General features: G+C 38.3%; 1 protein-coding gene and 1 long non-coding RNA gene across 2 annotated transcripts; both read left to right on the top strand.

The window, feature by feature from the left end:
• The first annotated feature begins 3,887 nt into the window (after positions 1-3,887).
• Positions 3,888-6,460, top strand: LOC148132075 (ovomucoid-like). Its single transcript, XM_087954077.1, has 4 exons — positions 3,888-4,012; positions 5,011-5,036; positions 5,934-6,043; positions 6,310-6,460. The coding sequence occupies exons 1-4, from the start codon at positions 3,958-3,960 to the stop codon at positions 6,356-6,358; spliced, it is 240 nt and encodes a 79-aa protein (XP_087810203.1). The 5' UTR covers positions 3,888-3,957; the 3' UTR covers positions 6,359-6,460.
• Positions 6,461-11,555: 5,095 nt separating this feature from the next.
• LOC148132074 (uncharacterized) lies at positions 11,556-12,223 on the top strand. Its single transcript, XR_015747288.1, has 2 exons — positions 11,556-11,672; positions 12,002-12,223. It is a non-coding gene; the product is annotated as an uncharacterized LOC148132074 (long non-coding RNA).
• Positions 12,224-18,232: the final 6,009 nt, after the last annotated feature.

The raw sequence follows: 18,232 nt of genomic DNA, 5'->3' as shown, positions 1-18,232 counted from the left end.
GCAAAGCGCTTTTGCCTTTCCCTTCCCGGCTGGGGCTGTTGGGAGTCGCTGCCGCCGGAGCGGCCCCAGTCCCGCCGCCTCGGGAAGGGAAAGGCAAAGCGCTTTTGCCTTTCCCTTCCTGGCTGGGGCTGTTGGGAGTCGCTGCCGCCGGAGCGGCCCCAGTCCCGCCGCCTCGGGAAGGGAAAGGCAAAGCGCTTTTTGCCTTTCCCTTCCCGGCTGGGGCTGTTGGGAGTCGCTGCCGCCAGGAGCGGCCTCAGTCCCGCCGCCTCGGGAAGGGAAAGGCAAAGCGCTTTTTGCCTTTCCCTTCCCGGCTGGGCTGTTGGGAGTTGCTGCCGCCGGAGCGGCCCTTTCCCTTCCCGAGGCGGTGGGACTGGGGCCGCGCCGGCGGTAGCGACTCCTGACTCAGGGGACCTCCAAGGGAGGGGAAGAGAGTGACTGCTGCCTCCCGCTGTCATCATCATCTTCTTCTTTTGGGTTAGTGAATCAATTAAACCTTTCATGATAGTGAGATCGTTTCCCAAATTAATTATTTTTATTTTTGAAATTTACCAGTAGCTGCTGCATTTCCCACCCTCGGCTTATACTCGAGTCAATAAGTTTTCCCAGTTTTTTTGTGTAAAATTAGGTGCCTCGGCTTATATTCGGGTCGACTTATACTCGAGTATATACGGGTAGGTTTGATTCTTTGAGAAGGGAAGGGGAATGTGAGAATGAAAGTTGGTTGTTTCTTTCTTCCTTCTCTCATTTCACACATTATGCAGCCTTGCAAACTGTATCTGGATATTTTAATTATTAATCAGAATGGAGCTGGAAGGGGCTTGGAAGTCTTCTGGCCCAACCATCCTGCTCAGCCAGGAGACCTTAACCCATTTCAGACAAGTGACTGTCCAGCCTCTTCTTAAAACCCTCCAGTGATGAAGCACCCACAACTTCTGACACAGTGGTGGTATTCTACCGGTTTGGCCTAGTTCTGCCGAGCCGATAGCAGCAATGAGCAGCGGAGACCAAACGGGTTCTCTCCGCACACTCTGCTGTTGGGCCCACCCACCTGCCTGGGATCCCATACTTATCTTTATTCCCTGCTTTTGAAGCGCACCTGCTTTGCGCAGCACAGCAGAGTGTCGTGCTGCAACTGCTGAAGCGACAGGGAGAGTGCAGCCTTGCAAGAGGTGAGTTGGAATGCCTCTACATCTGCGCAAAATGGGCATTTGGCATGCACATGTACGCAAAGTGTGTGCACGCGTGCAAAGCGCGCCCACCAAGCCACATCCACCGAACTGGTGGTAAAACTTTTTGAATCCCACTGTTCCACTGGTTAATTGTCCACAATGTTAGGAAGTTAATTCCAGGTTGCTTCTCTCCTTGATAAGTTTCCATCCATTGTTTCTTGTCCTGCCCCTTGGTGCTTTGGAAAATAAATTGACCACCTCCTTTTTGTTGTAGTTCCTCAAGTACTGGACTACTGCTATCATGTTCCCCCAAGTTATTTTCTCTAGACTAGCTTAATCTTTCATAGATTTAATAGATTAGCCAAATCTGTAGGGATTATCCCATTAATTATTATTATTATTATTTCCTCTTTTCATTATCTACAGAAAACCAGAATTTAGCCTCTGAATGGTGAAAGATTATTATTGTGAATTTAATTGAGACTCAGATCCTATTCTGATACCATCCGTCTCCCTCCCTAACAGCCTGTTGTATAGAGGAGGTAACAAATGAGGTGTTGCAAACTTCAAGATTGAGAACCCCAACACCAATTTGCTTTCAAGTCAGGCAGACTTTTCAATCAAAAACCATGCAGTTGTCTCCACCTAGTGCTTATCAGCTCTTGATCTTCCTTAATCTCTTCTCCACCATTTCTGCTGTTAAAGGTAGTCCTCAACTTATGACCACAATTGAGCCGAACATTTATGTTCTTAAGTGAGAAATTTGTTAAGTGAGTTTGCTCCATTTTATGACTTTTCTTGCCACATTTCTTAAGTGAATCACTGCAGTTCTTAAATAAGTAACATAGTTGTTAAGTGAATCTGGTTTCCCCATTGACTTTTCTGGTCAGAAGGGCGCAAAGAGGGATCATGTGCTCCAGGATGCTGCAACCGTCATAAATCTGAGTCAGTTGTTAAGCATGCGAATGTAAATCATGTGACCACAGTGATGCTGCAACTCTCATAAGTGTGAAAAATGGTCATAAGTCATTTTTTCAGTGCCGTTGTAACTTTGAACCGTCACTAAATGAACTGTTGTAAGTCAAGGACTACCTGTATTATAAGTTCTTTCATTTCAACTTCTTTTTTATTTTTATCCAACTCTTTTATCCAAGATGCATCCTTGTTGTATTTCTTTGGCTTGTCCCATAGCTGCATCCAGAACTGTACTGTTTCCTCTTTGTCGGGTCTCAACTGGCTCTATCCATTGTTGGATTTGTAGAAACATTTCTGATTTGACTGAAATTTCAGATTCTGCCTATAGTGTGCAGCTGTTTGGATACAGCTGTTATTTGCTGTTTTATTATTTCCAATGCTTTCTTAATCTTTCTTGTTTCCAGGTGATTTTCTTAATAAGGTTGCTTTCATCTTCTTGCTTTCCAGCTTCTTTTCTTTCATATGTACTACCTTGTCTGTATCTGATTTTAGCATGCCTAAGTGTTGTGACTCTGAGGGTTGAGCCTGCTCTGTTAGAAGACACAGACTCGAGTAATGAGGAAGAGGAGGATTTGGCCTTGAGTTTTGAGCCTGCCTTGCTGGAAGTTTTGGAATCATCTCCCTCCCCGGGACCTTCCTCCCTGGTTGTGCCTCAGGTGTCGGCAGATAATCAGGAGAGCGTGCCGGAGTCCTTGGCTGAGGATCAAGCCGAGGAATGCTGGTTTGATGCAAAGCAAAGACGCAGGCAGAAGCATGAAATACAACATAAAAGGAAAGGTCAAATCAGGAACTGATTTGAGAGACGGACACGCCCCTCAGGACATAAAAGAGGGCGTGTTAGCTCTGAATCCCCGTTCGGGACAATTTGTTTATTTGAAAAAGCAGCTTGGACAAATCCTCTGTGCGGCATCTGCCTTTTGATTTATGGTCTTGTTTGTTATCGGACTTGGTAGCTTCTGGAAGACTGCCAAGGAACTTCTCCAGTCAAAGGAATTTAACTCTGTCATTCCTGGTTCTGTCTGTTTATTTATATTCCTTTGGAGGCTTGGACTCTCACCTCGTGGTTACAGGTGAGACAGAACACCTAAGCATGCTGAACTTATTCTCCAGCCTGATCTTTTATTTTGGTGCTGCAGTGTTTGCCTATTTTCTTCTTTGTTGATTTTGCATCCTGGGTATTCAGTTATAATGTAGCTGTGCTGTACATCAGTTGGTTTGTGTTTTTCAATGAGCTAGCACTTATATTTGATATTACAGTGTTGGCATCTTTTAATATTTGTGCTAGCTGTTTCTTTGAAACCAGTTTTGAAATAAACAAACTTATTCTGTTATTTTTGTGCTACTAGAGATAGACTATTATCAGCAAGGAGTTCTCTATATTTCTACAGGAAGGAAATTACTTTCATCTAGAATATTTATCAATTTATTGTTTTATTGGAGGACCAAATGGGAGCATTTCACTATGTTTTAAAATTTCTTTGTTCTTGCTCTTGCAATACTATGCATCATCTAACTTGGCTATGATGTATATTCAAGCAATAATTTATTTTTCTTATTCTTTGTGAAAATGTTGGTTGACATGTGTTTCTTCATTCTTGACCTTTGCATTTAAAAAAGAGTTTTGAAATAGGTCTGCTCATGGCAGGTAACTCTGGCACCCTATTTCTACATGATTCCTCTTGAAAAGAGGAAGAGATTATGTCACTAAGATAGCAGAGGGCTCGTATATAGTAAAGAAAAGCATGAGATAGACTTACCCGCAGAACCTCTGCCTCAGAAGAGCGTGACTACAGCCAGACCCACTGACTCAATCATGGACCGAGGCAGCTTTCTGCTGCTTACTCTGATGGCATTCTTCTTTTATTCAGGTGGGTTATATTTCTTTTTTCTTCTCAACATTTATTAAATTATAGAATAAAAAAAAGAAAAGCAAATAGCTAAGACACATTGGGGAGGGGGAGGGGAAAGAAAAGTGAGAGAGGGGAGGGGAGGAAAGAAAAAAAGTGTTGACTTCTGACTCCCTCTGTTGCAGTAGAATAAACATTCATATCAAATCTCCACTTTTCACTTTTCCATAATAATATAAACTAGCCATTTCTGTAACAACAAATCAATCTAATCAGTAAAACCCAAAATCAAGGTTTCATTTTTTTTCCATCTCAAGCACAAAGTCCAGAAGCGGTCTCCATGTAGCAACAAAAGTACTTACATTCTTTTCTTTCATCAAAATGGTCAATTTAGCCATCAGCTTCTGTGGCCATTCGTCCATGGTGTGGATCGAAATGTCCTTCCATTTTTGTGCATATAGTAGTCTTGCTGCTGTCAACATATATAAGATCAAAGTTCCAGATTTTTTTCTCCCAAGTATTTTTCCATTAAACCCCAAAGAAGTTTTTGGTTTCATTTTTGCCTTCGTTTTAAGAATTTCCTGTATTACAATATGAATCTTACTCCAAAATTTCTTTGCTTTATCACATGTCTATCATAAATGATAAAAGACATTTCCAACTTTCATTTGAAATACCTTTATACATTCTAGATAAATTATTTGATGTTAAATGTTATTACTTTTCCTTGTGGGAGAATTTCATTCTATTAGATAGGTCATCGAGAAAACAAGTCCATAATTCACCAACAATCTCAAATCAGTCTCAGCAGAAGCTCCACTAATTCTAACATGATTAGCTTGGCTCTGAATTTGTTTTAGGACACCCCTCTGTTAAATTTTATACTAAGTCCAGGGACATCGGCTGCTAAGATATATACAGAAATAGACAAAAACCATACCTTTTGAGATGAAAAGAACAACATATAAAATGGTATAGATTTGTTCTAAGTGTTTTCATTTTGAATGTTTTGGTTGCAGATGTTGGCACTGCAAAAGATCTCAAGGTGAGTCACAAAAGAATATTCTTATTCAAGTCCCTTGTATTTCATGATTTGATAATGAATTGTGTCAGGGTTTCAAGTAATACATAGCAAACAGAACTCTGAGGCAGGTAGATTCCTCAAAGAATAGGTTTATTGGATATATCATATTGGCACAGACAGGTGAAAACTGACTCTAAAGGTTCCTGGAGTTTTCACCTAATTAAAAATAAAAGTTTCCCCCTTTTCCCAAACAACCAGTCACACAGTCCAATTGGGGTGCTGTCCAGTTGCTTGGTAACATCACTCCTCCTCTCTTCAGCCACCTGTTGGAATGTCCTTGGTTCCCAGGGGAAAGTATTTTGTTTTGGCTACAAATCCCCAGCTATCTCTATTCCCCCCTCCCTAACCCTCATCTCCGTTGTGGCAACATTGAAGCCTGAAAGATGGCCTTGGTCAGGCCAACTTCAGAGTTGACAAATTGATTATGTGCCATCCAGTTGGTTTCAGCTTATAGCAATCACATAGATTTTCTCTATAGTAAACTTCTATACATACATAAAATAATGTACATTGCACATGTCATACAGTGGAAACATAAAACAAAAAGGATGGAGTTTAATTGTGCAGTCCTATCTGCTATCATGCCATTTTTAAAACTCCATGAGATTAAAATCTGGCCACGACTGCCACTTGTTCCTCACACAAGAAGAGTAAAGCCAATGTGGAAAAAGAAGGAACCATTGAACGTAACTTCACTTGACTTACAAAAGATGATTTATAACTTGGCATTGTAATACATAATCGGTGTCTTACATGATCACGTGCACAAAGCACATACTAACACATTAACATTAATAGTTACTGCCTTACTACAAAGAAGAGTAGGAAAAGTAAATATATCATTTGCTTTTTGTGTAGGTTTATTGTAAGGACTACCCAAAAGCAGCCTGCACGAAGGAGTACAATGCGCACTGTGCCTCTGATGGAAAAACCTACGATAATAAGTGTTACTTCTGTAATGCATATATGTGAGTATAAGGTTTACTAAGAACAGTTGGTGACAAGAGAACTTTTATTGGCAGCTCTTTTAAAATAAATGATATTCTAATAGAAATGAACTGTGAGGTGGTGTTAAACAGTATAATTTACTGTTAGGGGACAGAAGGAAATATCTCCTTGGTCAATTTCATGGGATCCTTAGTTCCCTTGCTGATTCCTTTCTTTTGGGCACACAATGGCAGCCAATAGATTCTTGTCTTATCATAATGGATTCTTGGCTTTGTTTCCTCATCAGTGACAGTGGCAGAACTCTTCAGCTTAAATTCATTGGACAATGCAAGTAATTTGAAGATGTAGAAGAAGATACTACTACTAAATGCAAGTAATTGGAAGATGTAGAAGAAAATAGTACTAAAATACTACTAAAAGTATTTGATTCCTTCAAATACATCATACTCAAACATATAGTAGAACACATTCGGGTCATCTGCCAATTTCCAATTCCCTTCAGCAATGGAGGGAGGTTTGCTGAAACCAGTGGTGTTTTTTGGCTTTTCCACACATGTGCTGGTTCATTTGTTGAGAGCTGATTCCTCAGCTTTTCAGAGTAGCTTCTTTGTTGCTCTGATCCCTCTTGTTAATACATTCCTGGCCTGATTGTACAGCATTCTATCTCCTTTCCTGTCGGCTTCCTCTTTAGCATGATGTAGTTGTTTAAGTTTAGCTGTGGACCAAGGTTTATAAATATTGTAAATGCATATGGTTTTGGTTTGTTTTTTATTCACTTTAAATATTCATGATCTTCCATATCCAGACATAATTGAATTATGGAATTCATAGAATTATAGGACTTGCAGGAAACAGATATTTTGGGAGTTGAACTTCATACATCTTCAAGTTGCCAAGGTTGAGAAACAGGCTACTAGATTGCAAGAATACACATAGAGCAGCTCTTTAAGGAATGGCATTCTTCTAAACCACTGCTATTCAGTTGTAATAGGAACACAATTTCATTGCTTTGTAGTTGAATTTAATAATCGGGATCATACGTAGGAACACACGCTGAAGGTTATCCTGACTTTATCTAAGAGTTGACTTCTGTGTGTTCTTTAATATTTGTTGTTCAGTGAATGAATGATATTTTTCACGTTTCCCCTTTAAACATACAAGTGGTTTTCTTGCTTTTGATTTATGATATATCAAATGTTTGCTGTTCCCAAAGATTCACTCCATATTTAATAATAGAAGCTGTCTAACACAATAGAATGGAGGAACCGAAAAGCGCCTATAGGTACTTGCAGTGTCAACATTCTCTTATCTTCTTTTGATAAGGATGTAGGGAAATGCTTATATATACACATACATGTCCAGCTTGAGCTTAAACAGCACCTGTGTCCGTGATAGCAAGAAGCTATTTCCCTGGAAGAGCTCTGGTGTGGTTTATCCTCTCCTACCAACATGAAGGTGGCTTTTTGCCTGTTTTTCACCCTGGCCCTCTTCTTCTTGTACTCAGGTAAGCTGAGCACCATAGAAATAAAAGACTAGAGCAAACTAAACTAGACTAGACTAGAACAGAACAGAACAGAACAGAACAGAACAGAATAGAATAGAATAAAGAGTTGGAAGGAACCTTGGAGGTCTTCTAGTCCAACTCACTGCTCAGGCAGGAAACCCTTTACCATTTGAGACAAATGTTGCCCAATTTCGTCTTAAAAACCTCCAGTGTTGGAACATTCACAACTTCTGGAAGCAAGTTGTTCGATTGTTTAATTGTTCTATCAGGAAATTTCTTCTTCCTTCTAGGTTACGTGATTAGGTTGCTTCCCTCCTTGATTAAGAATCTTGCAAAAGATCCTTTTCATTTAGATGGCATTTTGAGACTTAGATCCACATTATCCATTCAGCCTTGCAAAAGTGGGCATTTTAAAGGTTCCTTTACTGGAATGTTGTAATTATGAGGGATTTCCAACCCCAAATTACAGCTGGAATTATATGAATCTTATGAATCTTTAGAAATAAAATTGCAGCACTCCAACTCTAACTGCCCATTATATTTAACCCAACATTGAATTCCAACAAAGGGGTTATAAATTTAGATCCATTAAGTTGTTTTTGATTGTTATCAAGCAAACCATTGTTGAGCTTACCAACCACAGTAGAATAAGCAGAAATGGAAAGATTCCCTTCCTTATTTTATGGTTGAAATATATTTTACCTAGAAGCCTGTGTAAAAAGCAGCCTTGAAGAATACAAAATGTTATTCTATGTGCTTTCTTAATTGGATCCCTCCTCTGGTAGTGGAATCTGTGGATCAGAAAGTGGTTAGCAGGGACTTCAGAAAGAGCAAACAAGGCAAACATGAAAACAACAGGGGTTCAGCTTGTCACCTTGATGTTATACTTTTATATGGGTGAGCCCCATGGTAACTGTAAAAATTCCTTTCAAAGAAGCGTCCCTCTTAGAAATGGGCATATTCTATCACGTATTCCTCAGAAAGAGAGACATTCAGCCAATCTAAAAACTTCTGCAACCAGAAACAATCTTTAAATTAAGGATTGACTGGAAGGATCATAACGAATACCAAAGTGTACCATGTGGTATTTATCCTATTGCATGAAGAAATCATACATTGCTAGTTGATAAGACAAGAAAATCCCTGTGTAACGAGGTAAATCAATCAATAGACAAAAGGCTTCCATATCACAGTAAGTGCTTATGATGTACCACTTTACTCATGACTGATGTTAAGATTCAGAAATTTCATGAAGTTTCAAAATTTCCATCTAGTTTCAGATACCTATGGAAGGAAGCTTGAAGATCGTAAGATAATTGGTTCTGAAGACATTTTGAAGGAAATATTTTTTAACTTTATGTTGTCAACTTAATGGATTGTTTTTGTTGCAAATGTAATTCAGTGGTATTGAAAATAATGTCCACATATTGGTATCCGAATATAGGTTTATTGTGAGAACATAAAGGAGAATGTGAAATAAAACACATTCATGTTTACATAATTGAAGAAATGTTATCCAGTCAACCATTTTTCAACATCAACTTTAAATTTTATACTTTTATGTTACTGCTGTTTGGTTCTAGGTTCTGTTACTGAAGCAATGGAAGAAGAGGTAAGTGCAATTGTGTCTCTTAAATACATTATTAAATCCATATTGTTATAGCTGAAAATTAAGATCAGTGCTTTTGACAGAGCAGAGAAAAATAAAAAGCAAATCAGATATGAAAATCAATGTTATTTTTGACAGATTTACATGGTGCAGATGTAAACTCTAACTGTAATTGTGTTCAGTTTTTAGCTGAGAAATGGCTTGGCTATTAAAATGATGCACCGTCAGAAAAAAAACCACGGTTCAATATCTAAATTATTATAATTTTGTCAGAGAGGTATAGGAAAGATTTTAACTTCTGTTGAGAACAGTCACCTATATTATTCCATTTCCTTATAATTAATATGATTCCTGAGGATCAAAATTTCCCCAAGGTTACAAACTAATCTGAGTAATTGAATTGAAAAGGGACTGCAAAAAACTCAAGATCTTTCATAGAGAGTGAGTGGATGTCAAAATGGCAAACACAGTTGAGTGTGAGTAAGTGTAGAGATACATACATGCACACATACAGACAGATACACATTAGGACAAACCCAGATCTTCGTGAATGTATTTTGTAATCTGAACTGGTAGGTGATTCGTTAAGAAAAAAATTCAACCCAATTTGCAATTTCCATGCTTGGAAACATTAGAAAGGGGAATAGGAATATATCAGCCAAATAGTAACATGTTTATATGAATTTATGGTGAGTCCACTGGGTCACTCCCACCTGAAAAAGGAAATTATAAAACCAAAAAATGTAACCATCAGATTATAAGGAGATTGGCATTGTTCTCCAGGAGCAAAGCATATCATACAAGGGTTTGGTTTGTTTTTTTCACCTTGAAATAAAACTAGGTAATAGAAGGCAAGTCTATAAAATCATAAATATCATGGTATGTGTGGGTAGAGAGGGTTAGCCCCACCCCCCATTTTCTCATATATTAGAACTTCCACTATAGCTAAATTCCAGCAGAATCAGGCCTAATAAAAGGAAGTACATTTCATTTTCATTCACTTCATATACCTGTCCTATGGAATTCACTACCATCAGAAATAGTGATGGCCAATATTGATTATTTGAAAGGGAACTGAACAAATTCTTGCTCTGTTTATGGCATTTATAGCTGGGATGAAGGACTGTTGGATGCCTTTAAGAAAGTATCCATGGTCACAAATGGAGATCACAACTGAGGATCAGGCATAACAAAGGCTCAAAGCTGCAATGAAGTGGCACGCACACACACACACACACACACACACTTGCACAAGCCCAACTATAATTTTAGTGTTCTTAGGCCTTTAACATTGGTTCACTTTGAATATTCTGAAACCAGGATTTCAATCCTTCCAAACTGAAGAGAGTCTCATTAGTAACTGAAAGATGATATTTATGATGAGAAGGAGGTTTATAAATCTAACAAATATAGACTATGGATCAATGTAAGATTACCATTAATCTATTATAGCTTCATTGGAGCGGATGGTTCAGATATTCCATCTTTGTGCTAACTTTAGTGGAATAAGTGAATGGACTGAAAAAACAGAAGCCTTGCCTTGTCTCAGATGAATCTACAGTATTCCGTAACCCATAATCTACATTCTTCCTGTGAAAACTGTCTATTCAATAGGAACTTAGAGCCTTCTAAATGATCCATTTAATGATATTCCACAGGAGAGGTTTCTTGCCCCCAAATTATTTAAGATTTAAGCAGAAAATAAGGCCACTGTTATTACTGTGCATTTGGGGATAAGAGTTGTTGCCCAAAACGTACCTACCTTGGGCTACCTTGTATTATTTTAAATACATCTTGGATCCAGCCTCCATCAGTTCAACTTTAGTTCTTTTGCAATTAGTAGAAGAAGGTAATAATGGCTGACCAGGATTCTGCTGGGTTTACAGTATGATTATGTCTGTAATCAGCTTTATATACTATTTATGTCAGAAGTGATGAATCTGAGGCGTTCAGGAGTTATGTTACTGGATAGACTACAACTGCCAGCCATACTCGATAGCATAGACATCAGTGAGGGAAGATGTCCCAAAGGTGCTTTTTCAAAAGGCAACTGGACTTTCTTTTGAAAACATTTGGCTTCTCATCCAAGAAGCTTCTTCAGTTCTTGGATGAGAAGCAAAATGTTTCCAAAGGGGTGGATGCGGGGGGGAAACAAGAAAAAAGAAGCTTTGGGACAATCATGGCCTAAATGATGGAGGATCTCTATAGACATTCTACCTAAGACGTTACAGACACCTCTTAATCCGCCCTGGAAGAATGATACAGACCCTTTATCTTTATGTGGTACTATCCTTCAAAAAAGGAACATTTTGCTGATGGAACAAGTAAATCCAACCACCATGTTTCTGCGTGATTAATTTTATAACAATTCAACATTTATTATTTCAATCCTAAGATTTGAAAAAATATATTGTTGCTTTCTGCAGATTGAGTGTGGTGATAAGGAGCAAGTCGTTTGTACTTTGGAGTATATACCGCACTGTGGTTCTGATGGTGAAACCTATGCCAACCAGTGCCTGTTCTGCAATGCAGTTGTGTAAGTATAACTTTCAAGTTTTGGAGAATGAAAAACAAGCGATCCCAGAGCTATTGGCTAGTTTGCTCTCAGCATGTAGAGAATTTAAGATTCTTATTGGCTCTCATCTTGCTTCCTGACTAAGGATTTTCTAACAAAAATGAACATTAGAAACTAGGGAAAGGGGCTGTTTTGTCAAATGAAGTGGCCAACAGAATTCATCATCAATTTCAATCGACCTTACACTGGGAGTCAATGCTTCTCGTGCTTTTTCTCTTTGCATTCATTTAATAATGAGTAATTTTACATCTTCTGAATATTCACATCTCACTTTGCTTTTGTCTTATCAGAAGGAGCCGTGGAGCACTTATGCTAAAGCACCGTGGACCATGTAAGGAAATCAAGGATGCATAACCATTAAACTAAAAAATCAACTACCATTCCAAATCTCTTGGTTTCTTGCTCACCTGCCATCATAAAGAATGCCATCTTTCTTTGCTTATTATCTACTTTTTCTGAATATTTCTAATAATCTGTAACATATTAATAGTTTAGTAAACAAGTAAGCAACATGATCTGTCTTTTTTTTTAACTTCTGCATTCAGTGTATATTATATACATATATTTCTCAAGGTAAAGGTAAAGGTTTCCCCTATCCAGTCATTTCTGACTCTAGGGGGCAATGTTCATCTCCATTTCTTAGCCAAGGGAGCCAGCATTGTGCATAGACTTTTTTGTGGGCATGTGGCCAGCAAGACTGTACGCCCAGGCATATAAAGTAACACTGTTACTTTACATGTACCTGCAACTGACTGAGCAACATGGCGGAGCTGATAAAGCAGCAGTTACACAGCAGTGCTGAGTCAGCCAGAACTTGCCCAAATTTCATTCCCACTGGAATCAGGGGTCCTGGCTGTCTTCAAATTAATCCATTTGAGTTACCTCAGGGAATCTCTGATAATAGTATAGAATTTATGTTTCAGTATTGATGATCCTGTATCATTACATCATAACCAGCGTAATAGGAAATCACCAGGCAGAGGAGGTGTCAGCTGTGCCTCATTCAAAACCCAAGAAAGAAATCCTTCGTCTCCATTAAAATTGAGAAAAGTACTTTTTCTGAGTTTGAAGTGATAGGAATAAAAGAAAAGCAAGATCAGAGGCAAATAGGTGGGGAAATTACATATTGAAACTTATCCCAAGTTCCCTCCCCCAGGAGTCCAGATGGTCTTCCTATCTGAGGTGTGAATAATGTCACATGGGGTACATCTTCAGGTGGTTTCTCACTCATCTGGTATGCCAAGACGGTTGATCTTGGCTTAGTAGAGATAAGTCTATGCAGTTGTGCAGCAAGCAGGAAAGCATCCCCTCCTTTTTAGTTCACACAGAAACGTCTTCACACTCCAGCAACCTTCCTCTCCCAAATAACAAATGACCCCTCCCTCCTTTTCTATGGCAGCCGACAGGACTCAAGCAGCAAAAGATGTCAGGAAAAGCTCTTGGAGGCTGACATTGTTTCCAAACAACCACAGTTTTAGTAGAGATAAGTCTATGCAGTTGTGCAATAAGCAGGAAAGCATCGCCTCCTTTTTAGTTCACACAGAAACGTCTTCACACTCCAGCAACCTTCCTCTCCCAAATAACAAATGACCCCTCCCTCCTTTTCTATGGTAGCCGACAGGACTCAAGCAGCAAAAGGTGTCAGGAAAAGCTCTTGGAGGCTGACATTGTTTCCAAACAACCACAGTCTTCCCCTATGTTTCCTGGAGTCCAGAATTTCCTTAAATTAGGAGGGGAACCGGAGGGGCAGTTAAATCATTAGAAAGTTCAACATTCCCCTTGCCCGGGCTCTGGTGACCACTGGGACAGCCAGTCGCTTCGTAGGGACAACAGGGCAGATCACTTCAGGTTGGGTGCTATTATACTGGGGCAATCTAGATAAAGCGTCTGCCATAAAATTCTTTCCCTCTGGTAGGTATTTTAATGAAAAATTAAACCGCTTAAAGTATTGCACCCAATGAATTTGCTTGGGAGACAGCTTTCGTGGGGTCTTTAAAGCTTCTAGGTTGTTATGATCCATCCACACCTCAAAGGGGTGTTTTGTTCCTTCGAGGAAATGTCTCTAAGTTAATAATGCCCATCAGACGGCAAAAGCTTTCTTCTCCCAAATAGCCCATCTCCGTTTGGTTTCAGTTAATTTTTGGAAGGTGTAAGCACAAGGTTGTAAAGTCCCATTCGCATTTGCTTGGAGTAGGACTGCTCCCACAGCAACGTCACTTGCGTCGGCCGGATTACAAAGGGAGCATCCATATCTGGGTGTATAAGAACAGGTTTGGCTGCAAATAGTCGTTTCAGTTTCTCAAAAGCCACTTGGCCTTACCTTGGAAGATGAGTATAAAAGACCTGAAAAAGAATTACAGAAAATGCCACAGAAAAAGGATATTAAATTGAAGTTGGATATAACTAAACATAAAATGGAATTAATACAGAAAGAAGAATTGGCACAGAAAATTAGAAAAGCTAAACAGAATTATTTTGAAGATGCAAATAAATCAGGTAGATGGCTAGCATATAAATTGAGAAAGGAGAAAGAATCAAGAAAAATATTGAAGTTAATAGATGATCAAGGCCAAGTTTGTTATGGTAATAAGGAGAAAAAGGAAATTATTCGAGATTTCTATGGGCAACTATATAAACAAGAGAATATTGAGGAGGAAAAAGTCAAACAGTATCTACAGAATGCTAACCTACCGAAGATACCTAAAGAGACTGAAGAAATGCTAGAAAGCAACATAACAATGATGGAATTAACTGAAGCACTTAGGAAACAAATTAATGGGAAAGCACCAGGTCCAGATGGGCTTCCGGCAGAATTCTATAAAATATTTCAAGAATCATTGAGCATTCCATTGCTAGAAGTTATGAATGAAGCTATGTCAAAGAAGATGATACCCAAAACATGGTCAGAGGCTTATATTACACTTATTCCAAAAGAAGAGGCTGACCCACTGCAAATTAAGAATTATAGACCTATTTCTTTATTAAATGCAGATTATAAAATCTTTGCTTCAATTTTAGCAGAAAGACTTAAAAAATACTTAAATAATTTCATTCACCCAGATCAAAATGGATTTTTGCCAAAGAGACAAATTAGAGACAATATGAGAGTAATCTTGGATACTTTAGAATACTATGAGGCACATCCTGAAAAGCAAATGGCTTTGATATTCCTAGATGCTCAAAAGGCATTTGATAACGTGAACTGGAGATTTATGTTATTACTATTGGAACAGATGGGTTTCGCCAGAAAATTTATCCATGCAATAGAAGCCATATACAATAAACAGACAGCAAAGGTAATGATGGAGGGAGAACTTACAGACTTTATCAATATAAGAAAAGGCACAAGACAAGGATGTCCCCTATCTCCTTTGCTATTTGTATTGACTTTGGAAGTGTTGAATAGAAATATTAGAGATGATAAAAGCATAAAAGGAATGAAAATTAAAAAGGAAGAATTCAAACTGCAAGCCTTTGCTGATGACAGCCTTTATTTTGGAAGATCCATTAGAAAAGATAGAGATATATGGTGAGGTGGCTGGTTTGAAAATAAATAAAGACAAAACAAAGATTTTGACAAAGAACATGCTACTGAGACAAAGAGAAGAACTGGCAGACCTGTTGAAAATCCAAGTTACGAATAAGGTCAAGTATCTGGGGATACATTTGACAGCAAGATGTCCCACCCTTGATAGGACCTGATGGTAAAGACTGCAACGACGACACCATTAAAGCCAACCTCTTTAACACATTCTTCGGCTCAGTATTTGTAAACAGCAATGGATCATGCCCAGTATTTCCTAGCCGTACCACAGATAACAACAATGATCTAATACATATCGATTTTACAGAAGACAATGTTGAAAAAGCACTACGCAATCTAAAACCATCTCTATCTATTGGACCGGATGGAATATGTGCCTACTTCTTAAAAAAGCTATCCACTGCCATAGCCAAACCTCTAAGCATAATCTTTGAAAAATCTTTCAGAACCAGCTCCTTGCCTAACCTATGGTCACAAGCCACAGTCATCCCCATCTTCAAAAAGGGAGACCCAGGCCTAGTTGAAAATTACAGACCAATCTCCTTATGCTGCGTCACCTGTAAAGTCATGGAATCAATTATTAACCAATCCATCATCCTCCACTTAGAGACAAACAACCTACTCTCCAATAAACAATTTGGTTTCAGAAAAAAAACTATCCTGTAATCTGCAACTCTTACACTGCAAAAACATATGGACGACACAACTCGACCAGGGCAAAGCAATAGACGCAATCTACATAGACTTCTGTAAAGCCTTTGATTCAGTGGTACACGACAAACTACTCCTAAAAATAAAATCCTATGGTATCTCTGGACAACTGAATAACTGGATAGAAGCATTCCTGTCAAACAGACAACAAATGGTCAAAATTGGGAGCGTCCTATCAAATTCTGTACCTGTCAATAGTGGTGTCCCCCAAGGCAGTGTTCTAGGACCAACTCTCTTCATACTCTACATAAATGACCTCTGTGATCATATTAAGAGCAATTGCGCTTCTTTTCGCTGATGATGTAAAGCTGTTCAATACCACAGACAATACTGCTACCCTACAAAAAGATCTTGACTATGTATCAGAATGGTCAAACAAATGGCAACTTCAAATCTCAACAAATAAATGCTCTGTCTTACATATTGGCAAAAAAAATCAGAAAATAAAATACAAGCTGAATAGTCAAGATCTTGTTGATGACCCAAGCTCTGTAAAGGACCTTGAATACTCACCTCGAATGATCTAAGTGCTAGAGCCCACTGCAACTACATAGCCAAAAAGGCATTAAGAGTTGTTAACCTAATCCTATGTAGCTTTTTCTCTGGTAATATCACACTACTAACCAGAGCATACAAAACATTTGCTAGACCAATACTCGAATACAGTTCATCAGTCTGGAACCCACATTACATATCTGATATTAGCACAATTGAGAAAGTCCAGAAATATTTCACAAGAAGAGTTCTCCACTCCTCTACTCGTTGTAGAATACCTTATGCCACCAGACTTGAAATTCTAGAACTAGAAAACCTTGAATTACGCCGCCTTCGGTCTGATTTAAGCATGGTATATAAAATCATACATTGCAATGTCCTACCTGTCAATGAATACTTCAGCTTCAACCATAACAACACAAGAGCACACAATAGATACAAACTCAAAGTTAACCGCACCAAACTTGATTGCAGGAAATACGACTTCAGCAATAGAGTGGTCAATGTCTGGAATACTCTACCCGACTCTGTAGTTTCTTCCCCAAACCCCAAAAACTTCAACCTTAGACTGTCTACTATTGACCTCACCCCTTTCCTAAGAGGTCTGTAGGGGGCGTACATAAGCGCACCAACGTGCCTACCGTCCCTGTCCTATTGTTTCTCTTATTCTTCTTTTATTTTTCTTATATGTACCCATTTTATGTATTCACAACTATGTATACACTTATACTTATTATCTTGTAAACAATTGGCAAATCAAATAAATAAATAAATAAATAAATAAATAAAACATTAAAAGAGAATAATTATATTAAACTTAAACAACAGATAGCTACAGACTTGAAGAAATGGGAAAACTTGCAATTGTCATTAATAGGGAGAATTTCAACAATCAAGATGAATATTTTACTCAGAATCCTATTTCTGTTTCAAATAATACCAATTAGGCTTGGAAAAGACTATTTTGATGATTTAAATAAAATTATGTTGAAGTATATATGGCAAGGTAAGAAAGCGAGAATAAAGCTAAAGCTTTTGCAAGATGCTAGAACTAGAGGAGGTGTTGGCCTGCCCAATTGGGAATTGTACTATCAAGCTGCAAGTTTGATGTGGGTTAAGGAATGGATAACATTAAGAAAGACTAGATTGCTGACATTAGAAGGTCATGATTTGCTGTTGGGTTGGCATGCCTTTTTATGGTATAAGGGAACTAAAACATAGGGTTATTTTAGAAGACATTATATACGGGAGTCTTTGTGGTTAATCTGGGAGAAGATAAAAAGACAATGTTATTTGAAAATTCCAGTTTGGTTATTGACTATTGAAGCATTTTCCTATCCTATAATTTATCAGAAGGAACTAACAGTTAGATATGGGGAACTATTGGATGAAAAGGGTGAACTTAAATCGATACAAAGTTTAGAGGAACAAAGTATAAAGATTAATTGGTTTTCATATGCGCAAATACATTCAAGGTATGATGAAGATTCTAAAACAGAGGGATTCTATGATAAACAGTCTGATCTAGATAAGATCTTGATGGGTACTGATGAGAAGGTGATTAAAAAGTTATATGGTTATTTACTGGGAATTAAATTAGAAGAAGAACAAGTTAAAGAAACTATGATTGTTTGGGGGAAGAATTTTGGATATGGGATTGATTTAGAGAAATGGCAAAAATTGTGGTCTCAAAATTATAAAATGACAATGTCAACAGCATATAAGGAAAATTTGTATAAGATGTTTTACAGGTGGCACTTTCCCCCGACAA

Source organism: Notechis scutatus, chromosome 2 (assembly GCF_049901735.1).
Source record: "Notechis scutatus isolate UNSWTSFEM ecotype Mainland chromosome 2, rNotScu1.2, whole genome shotgun sequence".
Taxonomy (NCBI): Eukaryota; Metazoa; Chordata; class Lepidosauria; order Squamata; family Elapidae; genus Notechis; species Notechis scutatus.
The sequence above is the reverse complement of the archived record's forward strand: the minus strand, read 5'-3'. Positions and strand labels throughout refer to the sequence as shown.